Here is a 19216-nt window from a genome sequence, read left to right as displayed (position 1 = left end):
CTAGCTCCATCCATTTGCCTGCAAAAATCAAGATGTTATTTTTTCCTGCTGTGTAAATGTACCACATTTTCCTTACCCATTCTTCGGTCGAGGGGCATTTAGGTTGTTTCCAGGTTCTGGCTATGACAAATAATGCTGCTATGAACATAGTTGAACACATGTCCTTGTGGCACAATTGAGCATCCTTTGAATATATACCCAAAAGTGGTATTACTGGGTCTTGAGGAAGATTGTTTCCTAATTTTCTGAGAAATCACTACACTGATATCCAAAGAGGCTGTACCAGCTTACATTCCCACCAGCAATGTAGAAGTGTTCCCTTTTCCCCACAATCTCTCCAGCATAAGTTGTCATCAGTGTTTTTGATCTTGGCCATTCTTACAGGTTTAATATGGAATCTCAGAGTTGTTTTGATTTGCATTTCTCTGATGACTAACGATGTTGAACATTTCCATAAGTGTCTTTCAGCCATTTTAGATTCCTCTTTTGAGAATTCTCTGTTTAGGTCTGTACTCCATTTTTTCTTGGATTATGTATTCTTTTGGTGACCAATTTCTTGAGTTCTTTGTTTATTTTGGAGATCAGACCTCTGCCTGATGTGGGGTTAGTGAAGATCTTTTCCCATTCTGTAGGCTGTTGTTTTGTTTTGTTGACTGTGTCCTTTGCTTTACAGAAGCTTTTCAGTTTCAGGAGGTCCCATGTATTAATTGTTTCTCTCAGTATCTGTGCTGCTGGAGTTGTATTTAGGAAGTGGTCTCCTGTGCCAATGTGTTCAAGTGTACTTCCCACTTTCTCTTCTGTAAGGTTCAGTGTGGCTGGCTTTATGTTGAGGTCTTTGATCCATTTGGACTTGAGTTTTGTTCATGGTGATAGATATGGGTCTATTTTTATTCTTCTACATGTTGATATCCAGTTATGCCAGCACTATTTGTTAAATATGCTTTCTGATTTCCATTTGATATTTTTTGCTTCTTTGTCAAAAATCAGGTGTTTGAAGGATTGTAGAGTAATATCCAGGTCTTCTATTCAGTTCCATTGGGCCTCTTGTCTGTTCTTATGCCAGTACCAGGCTGTTTTCAGTACTATAGCTCTGTAGTAGAGTTTAAAGTTCATTTTTTGTTTTTACTTCAAAATAAATCATCTTTCTTTCCCTAGTTACAGTCACTCTCCACCTGCTTCTGGTCTACCCCTAATTTAGTCCCATTTGTACTCTGTCAAACAGTATTTATCAAAAATAAGATTAATTACGTAGAACATGTAAATTAGATATAGTTTGGTTTTCTTTAAAGATAGTAAGAAATTTCCCAGATATTTTGGTTTGGATGGATATAAATTCGCTTTCATTTTTATAGCAAGGAAATCTACATACAATCATAATAAACAGTGGTAATTAGACTTAACACTAGAAGTGCTACACAGTGATGGAATTTTAAAAAGAAATTTTACTAGGTCTTTGATCAAAGGCATTTTGTTGGCTGGTGACTTGTATGTCTCTTCAGTTGTAGGCATCATCCATGTAAATCAACATGTGTTGCAGAATTCACATTGCCTCACGAGTTTTGTCTGATGGCCAATATTCCAGTCACATTGATAAATGCTACTTCAACTAATTTTTAGGATACAAAGTATCTACTCTTGACTCTATAATACCTGTGCTTATTTCTTTAGTAGCTACTAAAGTAAACGTTCAAGGCATCTCTGGTTAGAATAAAATTGTCATTCTGCAGTGCAAATCTATTCCAAATTTTCTACATCAATTTATCAGCCCAGATTACAGAAATGATTTGTTTTTCTGAAAATAGCTCTCTGGGTAAAGTGTTTGCTAGACAAACATGACAGCCCAAGTTCTAGCTACAATAAACTCTCTGAAGATGTATTAGTAAGCAAAAGTTTTTTGCTATGCTATGGTAAATAAACTATGTGACACTGTCTGGGCTAAGACGTTGGCTTTCATTGTGAGTAAAATAGGTACCATTGCTGTGTACCCAGGACATGGGCAGCATCTCTTTGTGTCATAGTCAGGTCAATTATAATAATAAATGTTGTCAGTGATTTATATTTCCCTGTTTAAGATAGAAATTTTCGTATCCATTTATTTTTATTGAGGGGGTGAGTTAAGACAGGGTCTCACTATTTAGCTATGATGCTGTCCTGGAACTCACTATGCAAATCAAGCTGATCTCAAACTCACAGAGATTCCCCTTGCCTCTGGCTCCTCAGTGCTGAGGCTAATGTGTGCACCACCATACACAGTTCAGATCCATTTTGTAAATCAAAGTAAAGATTTATTGTAAGGCACATACAAAATTAAAATAGCAGTTTTTAAATATATAAAATTTACTATTAAGGTTGGAAAGATGTACAAGAGAATAATAGACAGAAGTGGTAGTGTACCCTGTCATCCCATCACTCAGGAGGCTGAGCCAGGAGTGGTGCCATAAGCTTGGGACCATGTTGGCTTACATAGTAAGACTGTCTCAAAACAGTATGAAAGAGAGTAAGTGCAAGACTAAAATAGATACAGAATTAACAACATGCAAACCAAAACAGAAGGCAAAATAAGAATTAGGAGAAGAGTGCTTTCTCTTTGTTTAGTTGTTTTTATTGCACTGTACATTTTCTTCACTCCCCTCCCTCCCTTCCCTCTCCCCTTCATATGTACTCACTTGTAAGTGGCCTTTGACATAAAACAAAGAAAAACCAGCCTACAGTTCAGAACCCCAGAGTACCTAGACAACAAAGAGGACCCTAGGAGAGACATAGCTGGATTATTTTTTGTTTTCAGTTTTATGGGGAATTTCCACACTATTTGCTGTAATTATTGTAATTTATATTCCCACAAACAGTGTCCAAGCTATCCCTTTACTTCTCATCTTCATATTGGCTTTGACTGTATTTTCTTTATTATTGTCACTTTTAAAATCATCTGTCTTCAGTGCTTGGCACAAACACATAGGAATTGAGGAAACGGGCAAATTTCTTTTAAAAATCTATAGTTTTCTCATATTAACAGCTGTATTGTGTGTAACATTAGTATTTTTTCTTAGTGTTTCCTTTCGTCCAGTGGCATAAATTGAGATTTGAATTATCTTGAGTGGAAGGAATGTTCATATGCAAGCTTGTTTCTGTACGTACACACACACATGTGTGTGTGTCCAGATTTATTTACCCATAGAAAAGAAATACCGTTTTCAAATGACAATTCATTATAAATAAATAAGAATGACCTGATTGTTCTAGCCCCCTCAGCTAATCATACCAACACTATAAAGTTAACACTACACCACACTAGCCAGTCTTCCTGACTTGCTAGCTGTGTAAGTATATATGCATATATAATACACGTGAGTGTAGACAAGTCTTGTGTACTAATAGATATATATGTACACATGCATATCCTGTCTTGTTCAAATGTGTATAAACACATATATTGTTTTCATAAAATAGAAGCTATCCCAAATTCAATTTGCATTGTCAGTTTCACTCTGCTTTTAAATATATCTAGGCAAAAGTGAGGTCTTGTCAGCTGTCCCTGAGCGCTCTTCCATTATTTGTGTCATTATTACTGCTGCATAATCTGAACATAAAAAACATGGTGCTGTAACAAATGACTTCCCAGCACTGACAGTTACGGCAGTGCCATTTCAGTACTGATGACAATTTTCTCAGCAAGCTATCTGGCCAGGTTTACATAAAGCAAAAAGGAAATAGTTGCCACTGTTAACATTAAATGCAAACTGTTTGCTGTAACTTTGTCTCAGTTTCACTTTACTATAAAACCTCTTTCATTCCTAGATGGTGAGATTCCATCTGGTTTCAAGTTGGAAGAAGATATTCTGTGGGTTCCTGTGTGTAATTCTTACTTCTACCTTAATAGGGACTTTAAAGACTAAAGTTGTGTGGGGTTTTGATTGCTTAAATTTTATAGACTTTAAATTTTTATTTCAGGGAGAGGCTTGTTATGACTTTTTCCCAATGGACTGCTAATAGAGGTTAGCTTGTCTAGCCCATGTGCTAGATGCTGTCAGTATCAAACTGCCTTTGACTTTCACACTTCTCGAGGGACTAGTAATTGTTGTGTTCAAACAGCCTGTAATTGCGATCCCGCTGGCTTTCTCAGCACACTTCTGGCTATTAGAACCATTAAACAACTCAGCACCTGTTAACGCATTGTAAATATTCAGCCCTGCTTGTGTGCAGGTTAAGTCCAATACAGAGAAACCTTACAGGGCGCAGTCGCATAAATTAGAGTTTCTGACAAGTCAATTATTGTGAAACTGCGTTTCTCTGGGAAAGAAATGAAATAGCATGCTGACAAAAGGAGGGCTTTCTGTTTGTAGTGAAGGAAGATAATGACTTGATGATTCGACACAGTGAGCATGAAACTGCACTCTGCCCGTTAGCTGTAATTAAACAGTTGTGTAAGAATCGCTGTTTAAATAACCAGTAAATTATAAATCTTGTACAACATGAAAACAGACCTTTTTAGTTAGCTGCCACATGCTTTTTCAAGGGAGTAAAGTGATTATTGAAAATAATGATATGTCCTTTTACTTAGTTTAGAAACTGGGAGGTAACAGCTCACTGATTAAAAAGAAAAAAAGGAACATGTTGTGTACCCAATCAGACCTCTCAAAATGTTATGATTCCTAAAACATAATTGTTACATTTATATTATTTTATAATATATCATAATTATGAATCTAATTAGATAGAACATGTTCTCTATGGAATTTTTTTTAATGTTTTAAGTGATCTTGCCTTCAGACTGAATATTAAACCACAAAATGTGCTTCAGAAAAGGCAGTGAAGTTCAGTTCCTCACACTGAAATTGTGTTCTTCCAGTTGCGACAATGAAAACTTAATAACATTCAGAAAAAATTTAGAAATGTGTATCAGTAACAGCTTTAAATATTTCATTTTAGAATAAGTTGATTGTTCAGTGGGTTGGATTGTGAATAATTCTTTGTGAGATAATTGCATTCTCAGAGAGCATTAGTTTGATCCAAGTGTTTTCTCTTACCTATTGATTTTAAATGATTACAAACAGTTTCCCCCGACTGTGTTATTTGGAGGAAATTAATCTTCAAAAGCATTTAGAGGCAAAATTCACAACCAAAACAGAATTATAGTGAGTAAAGTAAAATAAAATATAGTGGATGAAGCAAAATCTATGTGGAAAACATCTATGTTAAGGAGATTTATAGTTGATGACCTTAAATTTTTTACATCTAACACTTATTATAAAATGGCAAGTTGGCATTTCATTTAAATATTTAAGATAATGATTATTAGCAGAAGCAGTATCCATGGGCTTTTTTATTAATAACCTAATAAATTTATAGATAAAAGTTGAATGTTAATTTTTGTTTCGTGATAGTATTGTTTTCTTTTTTTTTGTTTGAAACTTTTTTTTTTATTAAATTATAAAAGTTTCCATTTCAGCCCCTCCTCCCAACACCCTCCCACTCCCCCCACTCCCTCTCCTCCTCCCTCTCCATCCCCTAGAGCAGTCAGGGTTTCCTGCCCTGTGGGAAGTTCAAGTTCCTCCCCCCTCCCTCCAGGTCCAGGGAAGGTGAGAGTCCAAATTTAATTGCATTGAGAATGTTTTCTTAGTTTAAAAAATTACTACACATGCATTTTCTTGCATGCATTATTTTTAATTTAGGAATAGCTTTATTAAACTGAATTATTGCAGACAGTTGTTGATCATAATAGAAATGTAAAGGCTTAGCAAGTCCAAAGAATGTCAAATACAGAGAACCCTTACATAGCAGAAAGTTTGAGATATCTTATTTTGGGGATTTAAATTAGAGAGGAAACAGATTTTAATAAGTTAGAAATTTGTGTACTTGTAATACTTCAAATATCCAGGATTGTTATTAGTTTTTCCTTTATGTGTGTTGTGTTTTGCCTGCATGTGAACCTTATGTTTGCATGGTACAGGTGGAGGCCAAAAGGGTGCACAGGATCTTCTAGAACTGGAGTTAAAGACAGTATGCACCACCCTTTGGGTGCTGGGTATTAAACCAGGGTCCAAAATTGTTGTTTGCAGTTTAAAGCAGAAAGAATGATCTAATTAACTTATTAGTCATTTCCCAGGGGAAAGGAAATAGTTCCTTGCTTTTTCTAATGCTTCTTTTTCATTCCACATAGGCCTGGAATGTGAATATGTGTGTTTTGTATTAATGTATCTGTATTAATGTGTATCTGTATTAATAATACAGAGGTTCAGCACTTATTCTATACCTTCATTAAAAATGCAACATCAAAAAGAGGCTATTTGTTTGGACAACAGTAGTCTTTCCATGAACAAAAAGTAACTGTACTTGATTCATGAAAGGTTATTTTGCTAAATAAAATCTAATCCTTTACTGGTTGTTCCTCAGTTAAGACTTGGATGAATGTAGACGTTTCAAATTCTAGGGTCTTATGAATTTCAGTGGAGACACATTGTAGTACTCCACATCATTTGCACTATCTTCTTTCTATTTTAATTTTATCCTGACATGATTTTAATTCCTCATTTAAATATTTTTAAATAAGTTTTAACTTTCAGTGAAGTTTGAAATGTCCCTGTGAACACTGTTGCAGTGTTTTTCTAGCCCTCTGTGATGGGGATTTTATATGGGCCTCTTTCATTTGAGGTTGGTGAGTTTTTTCCAATCCTGTTGAAACGTTGACGCTACCATGGTGGGATTTTAGTGAAAAGAGTTTGTAAGCCTCTAACATTACTTTCAGTTGTACTCTGGTACTTTCTTGGAACAAGAAGAGAGGTAGGATATTATATATATTCTCCATGCTGAGTACCGTGGAATTTACTGGCAGGAATTTGGAAACTGTCGAGGTTGTTCATGTCACCTTCACCTTCTATGTTCCTTCCCAGATACAGACTCCTTGTTCTGCATTTGCCTTTCTTTGTTGCAGTGGAGAATGAATGGTTAGATAAATTACATGCTCTTAGAGGTTTTATTTGGAAAATATTCAGAGCTGGGCATTTGTGTTTTCTGTGTATTACAAATTACAATGCTTTATTTTAGCTTGATGATTTCCTTTCCAGATGGTAGAACACCATTTTTTCCATAAGCATCTGGAGAAAAAAATTCAAATTTTACTAGAGGCACTCATCTACTATTAAGATCAGTAGTTCTGGTTTCTTTGTAAAATTGTTAAGGGTAAATTTTATAATAAAAGTTGTGTGTGTGTGTGTGTGTGTATACATGTATATGTGTATTATGATATGTGATTTCAGCCAAACATTGCATTTCACACTTTCTAAATTCAGTGTATAAGGTTACCTTAGAATAGATGGGTAAAATGAATTAATGTCAAATGTAACATAAGAAAGTGTTTTTCATGTGATATATCGTTTATATGCCTACTTTACATATTTTAAATATATTTTCTTTTTCATTGGTGTTAGCAAAGTTTAGTATTGGGCTGTTGACCTATAAAATGGGAATGTTGACTGTATTTGTTTTACTTTTTCATTCCATTTTTTATTTATTGTAATTTCATGCTTTTAAAAGTCTGAAAAGATCATAAAGTTGATGTGACAATTCTAGTAGACACATCTTGAAACTGACCTCACTTTTTTCCTAGCTACTACAACTTGGATGATGTCAGCCAGGACTCCATGAACAAGTTCCTGTCCCATCTGATTGAGAAGTCTCTGGTTGAGTTGGAGCTTTCCCACTGCATTGAAGTTGGAGAGGTGGGACTCTGATCCAGGTTTTGACAGAGGGTGACTGGGGTTTGTGCTATTGAAATTTGCAACAAATCTGTAATAGTAGTAACCACAGTGTGAACTATTACTCTCTTGGGAATGTGGACCTCCACTGTGCATTTCACTTAACTTGTTCTACGTTTATTTGAAATAGGACAACCGCAGCATTGAGCCACTAGAATGTGGCCGAATTGCCTCCTATTACTATCTGAAGCACAAAACAGTCAAAATGTTCAAGGACCGTTTGAAACCTGAGTGCACCATTGAGGAACTGCTTTCAATTCTGAGTGTGAGTCTTATGCTACTTTGACTTATATATTTCAATGCTGAATGTGGTTTTTTACACTACTGTGGTTCATATATTTCACAACTTCTCTTATAATTTAGAACTTATTGTTTCCAAGTCTGAAAAGTTACCTGAGAGTGTTCAGGAGTGTCTTCTTTCTTTCAAACAGGGTTTCTTTCCATTTTCGTATGTAGAATAATCTTGCAACAAATGTGACGATATGACCTGTCCAGAGCAGGATCCTCCTGAGTAGGATAGGTGCAGTTGGTATGTGAGCCCAGATTAGTGGTCTACTTTGCACTCCCCAAAGCAAACCTGATGACTCAGTGTCCCCTCTGAGATTGAAAACTTGCTGTTCGTTTATTTGGGTGGCTCCTGTTGAGTACTATGATGTTACTTAAAGAGCCTTTTCTTAAGGATCCATATGATTAAATTTTACTTCAAATCAACACCATGATAGCTCTTAAATGCCACTTCCATCTTCCCATCTATCCCCTTCCAAGAAAGGGAACAAGATGTATTGTATGGTAAATCTACTATATTCTTCCTTCTCCTCTTTCCCCCAAAAAACCCTAAAACCTAAGTTTAATGTTGAAGTTTAAGGCATACTCTGCACAAGGGATGAGGGTCTTACTGTGCCTGCACATTTAAGAACTATAAGCTGGCTGGTAAAAGCTCCATGGATCTACCTGTCTCTACTTCCAAGTGCTAGGGTTACAGGTGTGTGTCACAATGTCTGGCTCTTTGCAGATGGAAGGGATCCAAATGAAGTTCTTGGTGTTTATATAGCAGGCATTTTGTCTACTAGTAGGTCCATATCCCTCGCCCACTACAGTATTTTCTTATGTTTAATTTGTCAGTAATAAAATTGTCTTATTTCTGGAGCTAGAGAGATGATGGCTTAGCAGTTAAGAGCACTTGCTGCCCTTCCAGAGTACCCAAGTTTGATTCCTAGCATACATGTCAAGCAGCTCATAACTTCATGTAACTCAAAATGCAGAAGATCCAACACCCGCTTCTATCCTCTAGGGACACTCATACCCAGGACACGCACGCATGCATGCGCATATGCACTGACCCACACACATAACTCTGTGCAGACTGAACAGGTTATATTTATTTCTTTGTGTGTGTGTGTGTGTGTGTGTGTGTGTGTGTGTGTGTAATAGCAGTTAAAGAAATAGAGACCATGAATTTGAGAGATAGCAAAGGGGGTGTGCATAGGAATTGTTGGAGGGAGAAAAGGGAACGGGGAAATAATGAAAGTATATTTTAATGTAAAAACATGAAAAATATTTAAAAGATGAGGTTTTTTTAAGAAATAAATCTTTTTTATATGAAAAAGAATTTCTCATGTTTTAAGCTACACATATTTGACCTTTTTGTTTTGTGTTAATTATAATATAAAAATTATGTTCATTGAAATATCCTCTTTTCTGAGAAATGTCACAGTATGGTTGTAACTGGCAGAAAAAAAAATGTTTTAGAAGATGACTGTGGAAGGAAAAAAAGTATATCCAAACATTGATTCACCAAAAGCTTTAAAAACATGAGCCAGTCACTTCCCTTCAGTTGTTATCAAGATTTCTTAATTGCTTACACCTCTTCTCCTGTGGGAGAAGATAATTATATAGACTTTTACACTAAGTCATGTATGTGACTTAAAAATAAACTGGAATTCATAGCATCTATATAATCTTTTACAAATTACTTTCTACTTTTCTGAGGAAATAGAATTTCTTTTGGAATAGGAATGTAGTGACTTTATTGACTTTGTAGTATTTACCAGAAAAGAGTTTTTCTTTCAAAAGTAAAAGAAAATATTTAATAAGGTTGCCATATCATATCCTTTTTATTCAATATTTTTTGAACTGAACCTTCCACTTTACAGTATTTCATAGTAGAAGATTGGTATGACTGATTTTAAAAAAAAATGGTCTGTTCCATTTCTATCTACCTACTAATTTCTATTCTCTGTGTCCCTTTCCTCTATCCTCAGGATGCTTGGGATGAGCTCAGTAGTTTTTACAATGGTGATTCTGTTATCACCTTTCACCAAAGTATAGAGGCAACAGGAAGTTTCTGAATTTGCAGGTGACACTAAATTCTTCTACATAATAAAAATTAATAAGTAAGGAACTTAGCAGAGATTGCACTAAAATATAGGTATATCAAAAATAGTTTATTCATTACATCAGTGGTTCTCAATCTGTATATTACAACCCGTCTGGGGGTTCACATAGCAGATATATCCTTCATACCAGTTATTTACATTATGAGTCATAACAGTATCTAAATTGCAATTCTGAAGTAGACATGAAATAATTTTATGGTTGTTGTCACCATAGCATGAGGAATTGAGTTAATGAGTTGAACCATTAGGAAGGTTGAGAACCACTGCTCTAAATGTTATTCTTTGCTCTTCATGGTCACCATTTAACCATATATTTTATGTTGATTTTTCTTGCTAATTGTGTATGTATAGAGTGTGAGCCACTTGAGATCAAGATATGAAATCATAGGCATTATCAGTGAATACTGTAATTGACTGATAAGCTGTGATCTGTGGCAGAGTGACACTTAGGTACTGCTAAAACCAGTCAGAGCTCTGCTTGTTATCAGAAGAAAAAAATTTTTTTTTTCAGAAGAAAAATTTTAAAGACAAAACAAAATGCATATTCTGTCCTCCTTGTTAATCTCCTGGGGATATTTAATGTGTACAGTTCTGTTGACCTCAAGTTTGGAGGACTTTGTAGAGAATACTGAATGGCCCAGACTGAGTGGCTAAAGCTTAGCAAGGTGGACTGTGGATCACTGTATGTGTTGTCTGAACAGAACCACTTTTATTCCTGTGACGTGTTCATAACTGGGAAGTGATTCCATCAGATCTTAGAAGCGCAAATTTGAATCATCACTTGTAGACCAAAGACATAAACTTTCAAAAGAGTCAGAATAAGTACACTACCAATGAACTGTTTTTAGAAGATGGAAGTGTGTGTGTGTGTGTGTGTGTGTGTGTGAATGATCAGGATTGTTTCTCTGTAGGTCAGGAAAGCAGGGCTGTATTAGAAGCAGACTTAACTGGTATGTGCTTGTGTTTTCTGTCTGTTTGCCCTGTGGATGCTTTAGGGAGATTTTTGTCCTTCAGAATATTCTGGAGGTTTTCCTTTGGGTGTTACAGCCTACTATATTTGCAGTAATAATTCTGCTGATTATTTCATCATTCTGTATTCTGTTGAAACTGTTCTCCTCACTAATCTTATTCTACAGTAGGAACACGCAAAGAAAAAAATACTTTTAACTATCTACTATATGCTTTTTACTTTATGTATATTACTTACAAGCCTCAACAACTTCCTATGGTATAATCATATAAGTAATGAAAACCAATTTTAGTAATAATGAGCTGCTTCATAACCCAAAGGAAGTAATTCTTTAGGTCTCCCCAATACTTAACCTCTCCTAGACACATTTTATCTTATCTTGTAGGTCAGTTCTAGCTTAAAAAAAAAAAATTTAAGATCATATAATTTTAAAAATAAATTAGAGTTAGTTTTAAAATTTTGTGTGATCTTATAACCTAGATTGTAAGTATTGAATATAAATGTTAATCACTGGCAAAAATAATCATTTTAGTATTCCTTGCTGGAAATGTATATTTAAAGTTTTAAACCATCTGATGCTATTTTGAAAAGATCGGGTATTTTATAAGAACACTTGCCAAGCCTTTTTCTACACCATGAATTAATAAGCTTCATAATTAAGGCAGCTGCTTCACACCTCTATTGTTAACCAGTGACATTACATCTGTCCTGCTCCATTGATGCCCTCCTCCTACTTATTGAAGCATTTAGCAGTTTTGGCAACAGGGATTACAAAGCTTGTAGTTAGTAGTCTAATTAGGAATAAGTGAAAATCCTGAGGGAAAAGTACATTTCAAAAGTAATTTGAAGAATCTCTTAATGATGCTGGCACAACTCCAGAGCAGAAAGTGTCCATCGTCACGGCACAGCAGGGTCAGGTTTGATGTGTTCCGTAGGTGTTTAGAAAGCAGCTATTTTAAAACAGCAATGGAAGTGGAAACTTTCAAAACTGGAGAATCTATTCCAACATAGTTTTAACTGTGTGTTTCCTTAGGGTATTAATAGCTGAAAGAAATCAAAAATATATTCTTAATGTACCTTATGCCTCTTGAATTTTCAGAGGTTTTTTTAGTGTAAGAATTATTTGTCTGTTGTTCTTATAACTGGGCAGAAACATGGCATTATTCTTCTACATCAAATTCTCAGTGAACTTGTCCTTGTTTATATAAAGCATGGGATTATATGCATATATGTCGTATATTTTACAAATTGTGAATCTCTTATTTCCCAGCAAAGATTTGAATAAAAGAACAGACTTTATACATTAAAATACAGGAATTTCAAATTTTTTAAAGTTTCAGATATATATAAATTTATAATCAATAAATTTTCAGGTTTGGCAGTACTTCTTTCCTTAATGCCAAGCTGATTTATCACAATAGTCAGTGTATAACTCTTTCAGTAATTGAGTACCTTAATGTTTAGATCTTGTTATTTTGCAGTATAACTGCAAATCTTGTGGTATCAAATTACAAAAACATCTTTTTCCAACTTATAAGGTGGTTAGAAAAAAATAAATGATAATTTTTAAAGAAAGTTAAAATAACAAACCTATTATAAATAGTACTTTGGGGAGGGGACTTAGCTTGTAAAATGAAAGAGTTCATTAAAGAAAAAAAAAAGAAAGGAAGGTTAACTAACAGTGGACACCACCAACCTCATTGGCCTTCAGTTTCCACCTAACCTCATGGCAGTCACAAGGTCCCATCTGCTGCTCTGTATCCCATGTGGGGAAGATGTGATACATTCCAAGGTTTTTGAGGAGAGTATCCCTATACCTCAGCCTGGGGGCTGCCTGGCATCTTTGGAAGAGGCACAGATGGCAAATGTCTTTTTTAAAGTATCTTTTTATTCTCTCATCCTTTACCCTTTAGACTGTCTTTATTCTCCATTATTTCTTAGCTTCTCCCAGAATTCTAGATTTACAAGCTACATTCAACCAAATGAAAAGAAATATTTTACTGGTAAAATATGTCAATCTGAAATAAGTTTGTTACCGTTTAGGAGACCAAAGTTCTTAACCTATTAGGTTCTGAATATACAATGTATGTGATAATACCTAGAATTAGTTTTGTGGTCAGTTTTGTTCATTTTTGTTTTCTCATTACTTTTGGTTTCCTAAAAGAGTACACAAAAAATAACTATCAATTACTAGTATTCTAAAACTAGGTGGATTTTTTTTTATTAAGGCTTGAGTTACAATACTAAATTATGAATAAACTTAATCTTTCTTCCATAAACAATTCAACTTTCTTATATAAAAAAATTAAGTACCCTCACTTGTCTAACATGATACAGTATGGAAAATTCATAAAAAATTCTAACTTCTGCACAGTTCCAAGAGTCAAGACAATGTTAGATTCAAGTCTTCCAAGCAACTTAGGAAATATCCTGCCTGTTTTCTCTTTGATGTTTTGTACTGGTTTTTTTTTCTGTTTCTGCATATTGTTTTACCATGTTATCTAAATTTGCAAAGCATGTAAAAATCATTTGCTCATAACTTACTTAGCCTAAACTGTTGATAGAAATATTTTATTATTGCTTGTTCAGAATCTGTAAGTGTTCTTGTGCAGTACTGACCTAAATACAGCTGAGTAGTACCAAAGAAATAGAAGACACATCCCTGTATTTTAAAGGAATTTTTGCTAGAACAAGCAAACTTAAGGCCATAATGGTAGAAGCTTGTGTTTGTGTCTGGCGTTGCTGCTCAATACTGCTTTAAATGTGCATGGGAAGTGTTCAGTCCAGATTAAAACATTCAGAGCAAAGACTTGGTGGCATTGTCATCTCAGAAAATCAGAGTTCCCAGCCTGGCAGAATTGGATCACATGCACATAGGGTCATCAGGGCACACTTGCTGAGGGTGCTTCTACGTAGATAGTGCAGGGATTATAAAGGTCTTGAAAAGACAAGGGAAGTTTGGACATTTTTTCCCCCAAGGAACCCTATCATGAATTATTTGACAAAATATTCAATTAATAATTTTGGTTTTTAAAAACAAGTTTGTGAGAATGATCACCTTATCATGCCATTCAATCATTTGAATTATATAGTCAGAACCAGTCAGTCATCTTCACAGTTTTACGACTGCTTATTGCCCAAGAAAGAAACTGCATTGCAGTCATTCCCCGTATCTGCCCTTTCATTGTTTCCCTACAGCTTCACCTGTAGGGAAACCCCAAGCAGTCTGCCTTCTGACTTTGTGTGCTATCTAGCTATAATTATATATTCTCTGACCTCCTACATATACCTCTGGTCACTTATGCCCTGGCAACCACTACTGCATTCCTTTCTTTTTGTAAGGTCAGCTTTTATGGGTTCCATATATGAATCAGATTTCATTCGTTCTTTCTCTGTATCTTTTTGTGTTCATCTTTCTGTGCATGGCTTGTCTCACTTGAAATAATGTTCTCTAGGTTTACCCATATTGTCATGATGGACAGAATTTATTTCCAAACCTGAATCACATTGATATTTGTGTGCCATATTTTCCTTATCAATTTGTCATTTGATCAGTAAGATAGCTAAGTTTATTATGTTTGTGAATGATCTTCGGTAACATGAAAGAGCATATATCACTTTTCTGTATTGATTTCATTTTCTCTGGTTATTTATGTACAAGTAGGGTTGCTGAATTATTTAGTAGCTCTGATTCTGTGAGAAGCTTCTACATAGTTCCACATAATAGTTGTTCTAGTTCAGATTTCCACCCAGAATGTATAAGAAGTCTCATTTCTGCACACTGCTGCCAATTTTTTTTTCTTTTTAACAGTAGCCCCTAAAATGTTGTGGTGGTCGGGGTGGGGGGCACTCATCACTTTGATTTTCATACCACTAATTTTTAATCATGCTGACTATTTTTACATGCTCATTGATCATTTGTATGCCTTCTGGAAATTATTTGTTCAGGGCTTTGCCTGATTTTGTTTTGTTTCATTTTTTAAGACCTGAGCAGTCCATGAATGTATATAATATATTTTGATCATCTCTTACTCCTCCATGACTTCCCTCCTAAACCTGAATACTACCCCCTAGTTCTCTCAACTCCATGTAATTATTATTTTTAGTAAACCACCAAGTACAAAGTCCATGCTTTGCAGCTACATAAAAGTATGTGTGAAATCATCCACTGAAAAGTGGTTAACCTATGAGAGCCACACCCTTCCCTATCCCCTGTCAGCTGCCTCTAGCTCCTCTGGGGTCTTAGGAGCCCTCCCTTATCTATGCTAAGATTTTGACTGCCTTGACTAGCTTATTCAGGTTGCCTTCTTAAAATCTTGTCATGTACTGAAGACACCGTTTCACAATTGTCGCCAAACCCTGGGTCTTTTCATCTTCATGCCCCCTCTTCTGTGCTGTTCCCTGGTCCTCAAGGTAGATAGTAAGACATAAATGTCCTTTTGGGGTTGAACACTCCACAGATATTTCTCTGTTTTGGGCAAATTATGAATCTATATTAAAACCTGATGCTGCAAAGGAGTTTATCTGAAGAAGACTGAGAACTGATATAGTCCACCATTGTGCAGATTAGTATTTAGAAGGCAGTCTGATACTGATTTAGCAAAATAGTAATACATTCTCCCCTCTGGCCTCAAGCAACAGGTTTTTGGTCAGATTTATAGTACCAGGAATTTGTTTTCTCCTGTGAAGAGGACTTAAATCCAGTCAAATTGATGACTACTTCTGTAAGAATCATGTCCTTGCTGTATCCAGGGACTTGTCTTTTCAGGCTGATTATTATGGTAACTTACAGGATTTACAGCTCCTTAGGACTGTTGGTGACTTTTCTTCCCTAGCTGCTTGACACTTCCTGGTACTGTGAAAGCTACCCAGCAGGGAGTGAGGCAAAGAGGGCATTATCTTTAGCTGCAGGCTCTTACTGTCGATTATGGTAGGCAACAGAAACAATAGCAATAGCTTGTAATGTACTGGAGTCTCTGAAACTCCTCCCCAACCATCAACTTGGAGACATCCTACTCTTGTCTTTTGCTCATTGTTGATAGAACTGATCTTTTTCTAGCTGTTTTAATGTTTATGTTCCTTTTTCTACTGCAGTTTGGAGTATTTTCTCTTATTCTGTATGCTGTATCAGTATTCTGGTTTTTTAATTGTGATTATTTTTTTTTTGGACTTTGGGTTATTTCTGTTTTTCCTTTTTGTCCTTTCTGTGTCTAAGCTTCTTAGTTTAATATGATCCTATTTTGCATTAATTTTTTACTAGTTTTATATTTTGAGGTTTTATGTTTAAGTTTTTAATGTATTTCAATTTGTACATGGTATGAGAAAAGTGGACATATTTTTCCCCAACAATATTTATTAAAGAGACAGTGTTTGAGGTTTTTTTTCATTTTTTATTCTTTTTTTATTTTATAAAAGAATCTTTTATTTAACATACCAGTCCCAGTCCCATTCTCTCCCCCGACCCCCGCACGCTTCCCACACCTTCTCCCCACTGCAGTCCCCTATCTATTCCTCAGATAGTGTAAGACCTCCCATGGGGAGTTTAAAAAAAGTTTGTCACATGAGGCAGGACCAAGGCCCCTTCCCATACTGAAGCTGAGCAAGGTGTAGGAGTTCTTTGGGGTTACCAATGGATGCCAGTGGGGTCTGTGCTTCAGGGGTTCCCTCTTCTGGGCCTGTGGCTTAGGTGGTCACTCTTCCTCTAGGTTTAGTTGGGACTTTTGCCTTCATGGTCGTTCCTCCAGGTGCAGGTGGGGTCAGAGCTCCAGTGGGGAATGTTTGGGGCTCTGGTCTGGCTTCTGCCAGGTCTCTGGGGCTTCTGTGCCTGGTGGTGGGGTTATTTGTTTTTTCATTGCCTGTTCTTGGTACATTTTTTATTCCTTTGTGGTGCGGGACAATTCTGTATTCTGTCACTTACATTTTAAATAAACACTGATTGGCCAGTAGCCAGGCAGGAAGTATAGGTGGGACAACCAGACAGGAAGTAGAGGCGGGTCAATGAGAACAGAATTCTGGGAAGGAGGAAGCCCATTCCTCCCCAGTCCTGTTCAGACACGGAAGAAGGAAGATGTGACCTGCCTCGCTGAAAAAGGTACCAAGCCATGTGGCTAACATAGATCAGAATAATGGGCTAATATAAGTTATAAGAGCTAATACGAAGCCTGAGCTAATGGGCCAATCAGTTTATAACTTATGGAGACCTCTGTATGGTTTTCTTTGGGGCTTGTTGTTGCAGAAACCCAACAAGCAGGCCCTCATGTTACCACATTGCCTTCGAAGGGGAGCTCTAGACTGTGTCTATGTTTTTCCCTGCTTGTACTCTTATACTGTGTTTAGGTTTTATAGCTTTGTCATATGTGCTAGGTCATGTAACATGCTGCCTCCAGCCTTGTTCCTTCTGCTCAAACTTTAACTATTCTATTATTTTAATTCTTCCATGCAGATTTTTAATGCTTTGCGTAATATTAATTTCCAGTACATGAAAGAGAATCTCTTTTCATTTTTATTGCCCTCTTTGTAAATGTTTTTTAGTGACCAGGAAGAGACCTTTTACCTCTGTGATTATTGTTATTCCTAAGGATTTTAATTTTTCTAGCTATGAGATTATTTTCTTGGTAATTTTTTCAGATAACTTGCTATTATGGCTTAGAGGTGATTTTGTATAATTATTTTTTAACCATGCCCCTTTATTTTTTCCTTTACTGAAAATATATTTCTTCTCAAATAATATATCCTGATTTATGATTTCCCCTTCTCACTACTCCTCCCAGTTCCTCCCTCCTTCCCATCCCATCTGGATCCTTTTCCTTTCTGTCTATCATTGGAAAAGAAACAGACTTCTAAGAAATTGTAATAGCATTAAACATAATATATATAAAATATAACATAATAAAACAAACAAATTCATTGGAATTGAATACAACAAACTAACAGAATGAAAGGAGTCGAAGAGAAGATACAAGAAGCAGAGATCCACTCATTTGCACACTCAGGAATCCCATAAAAACACTAAAAACTAGAAGCCATGATATATATTCAGAAAACCTGGTACAAAGCTATGCAGAGCCTATGCAAGCCCCCTAAGTCTCTGAGCTAATATAAATTGTGTTGAATTAGAGGCCCTCTTTTTCCCTTGTTATCCTTATTCCCTCCGGTTCTTACACTCTTTTTACCTCCTCTTCACCAGGGTTCCCTGAGTTCTGAATGTAGAGATTTGGTAGAGACATCCCACTTATGGTTGAGTATTACAGAGTCTCTCAGTCTCTGTAATGTAGGGCATTGATCTCTATTTTTTTCAGTCTGCTTCAAGAGGGAAGTTCCCTGATAATGGCAGAATAAGTCTCGACCTATGAGTTAAGCAGTATGGTGTTAAGGATCATTAGGAATACTGTTGCTACAGTTTTTTGTTTGTTTGATTGTCTTTTGTTTTTTTAGACAATAGTAACTGGTTTTACTCTAGGTCCCCAAATTGTCTAATCTTAGGTTATTAGCTTTTGAATATGGGTTCCAACTCAAAAAATGGTTCTTAAGTCAGATTAGATTGGTATTCCCACAAGCTTTGTGCCACCATTGCTGGCAGGACACCATTATATATCAAAATGTTTATGGTTGGGTTGATGTTTATGTTTCTCTTTTAATAATGTGAAGAGTACCTTCCTATGCCAAAGAAGCTAAAACTTAGGAGTGAAGGTTCTATGTAGGCATTGATACCAGTTTGACTTCTCCATGTTCTTTAAGTTGTATAGCTACTGTCTTCAGCAACTTGGCCTTGCCTTCAGTTTGTCAAAAACAAGCTGTGGACTTGTCAACAGCCTGGTTATTATGAGTAGAAGAGCAATGAACATGGTTGAACAAATGTCCCTGTGGAAGGATGACTATTCCTATGGATAATATACCCAAGAGTGATACAGTTGGATCTTAAAGTAGATCTATTCACATCTTTCTAAGGAATTTCTACACTGATTTCTATGACTATACAAGTTTCCACTCCCAGCAGTAACTAACGAGTGTTCCCCTTACTCCACATCCATGCCAGCATGAGCTGTCATTTGATTTCTTTATCTTAGCAATTCTGATGGGTATAAGATGAAATTCCAAAG

General features: G+C 35.9%; 1 protein-coding gene across 2 annotated transcripts in view; it reads left to right on the top strand.

The window, feature by feature from the left end:
* The window catches only part of Ascc3 (activating signal cointegrator 1 complex subunit 3), a 317613-nt gene that overhangs the window by 220971 nt on the left and 77426 nt on the right, over positions 1-19216 (top strand). For both annotated transcript variants that reach the window (XM_048449042.3, XM_048449043.3), the window contains exons 35-36: positions 7604-7715; positions 7882-8016. In XM_048449042.3, coding sequence (XP_048304999.3) covers positions 7604-7715; positions 7882-8016 — 247 coding nt within the window. The remainder of the gene's footprint in view (positions 1-7603; positions 7716-7881; positions 8017-19216) is intronic.

Source organism: Myodes glareolus, chromosome 1 (assembly GCF_982192425.1).
Source record: "Myodes glareolus chromosome 1, mMyoGla1.1, whole genome shotgun sequence".
In the NCBI taxonomy this organism is placed as follows: Eukaryota; Metazoa; Chordata; class Mammalia; order Rodentia; family Cricetidae; genus Myodes; species Myodes glareolus.
This window is presented reverse-complemented; position numbering and strand designations above follow the sequence as displayed.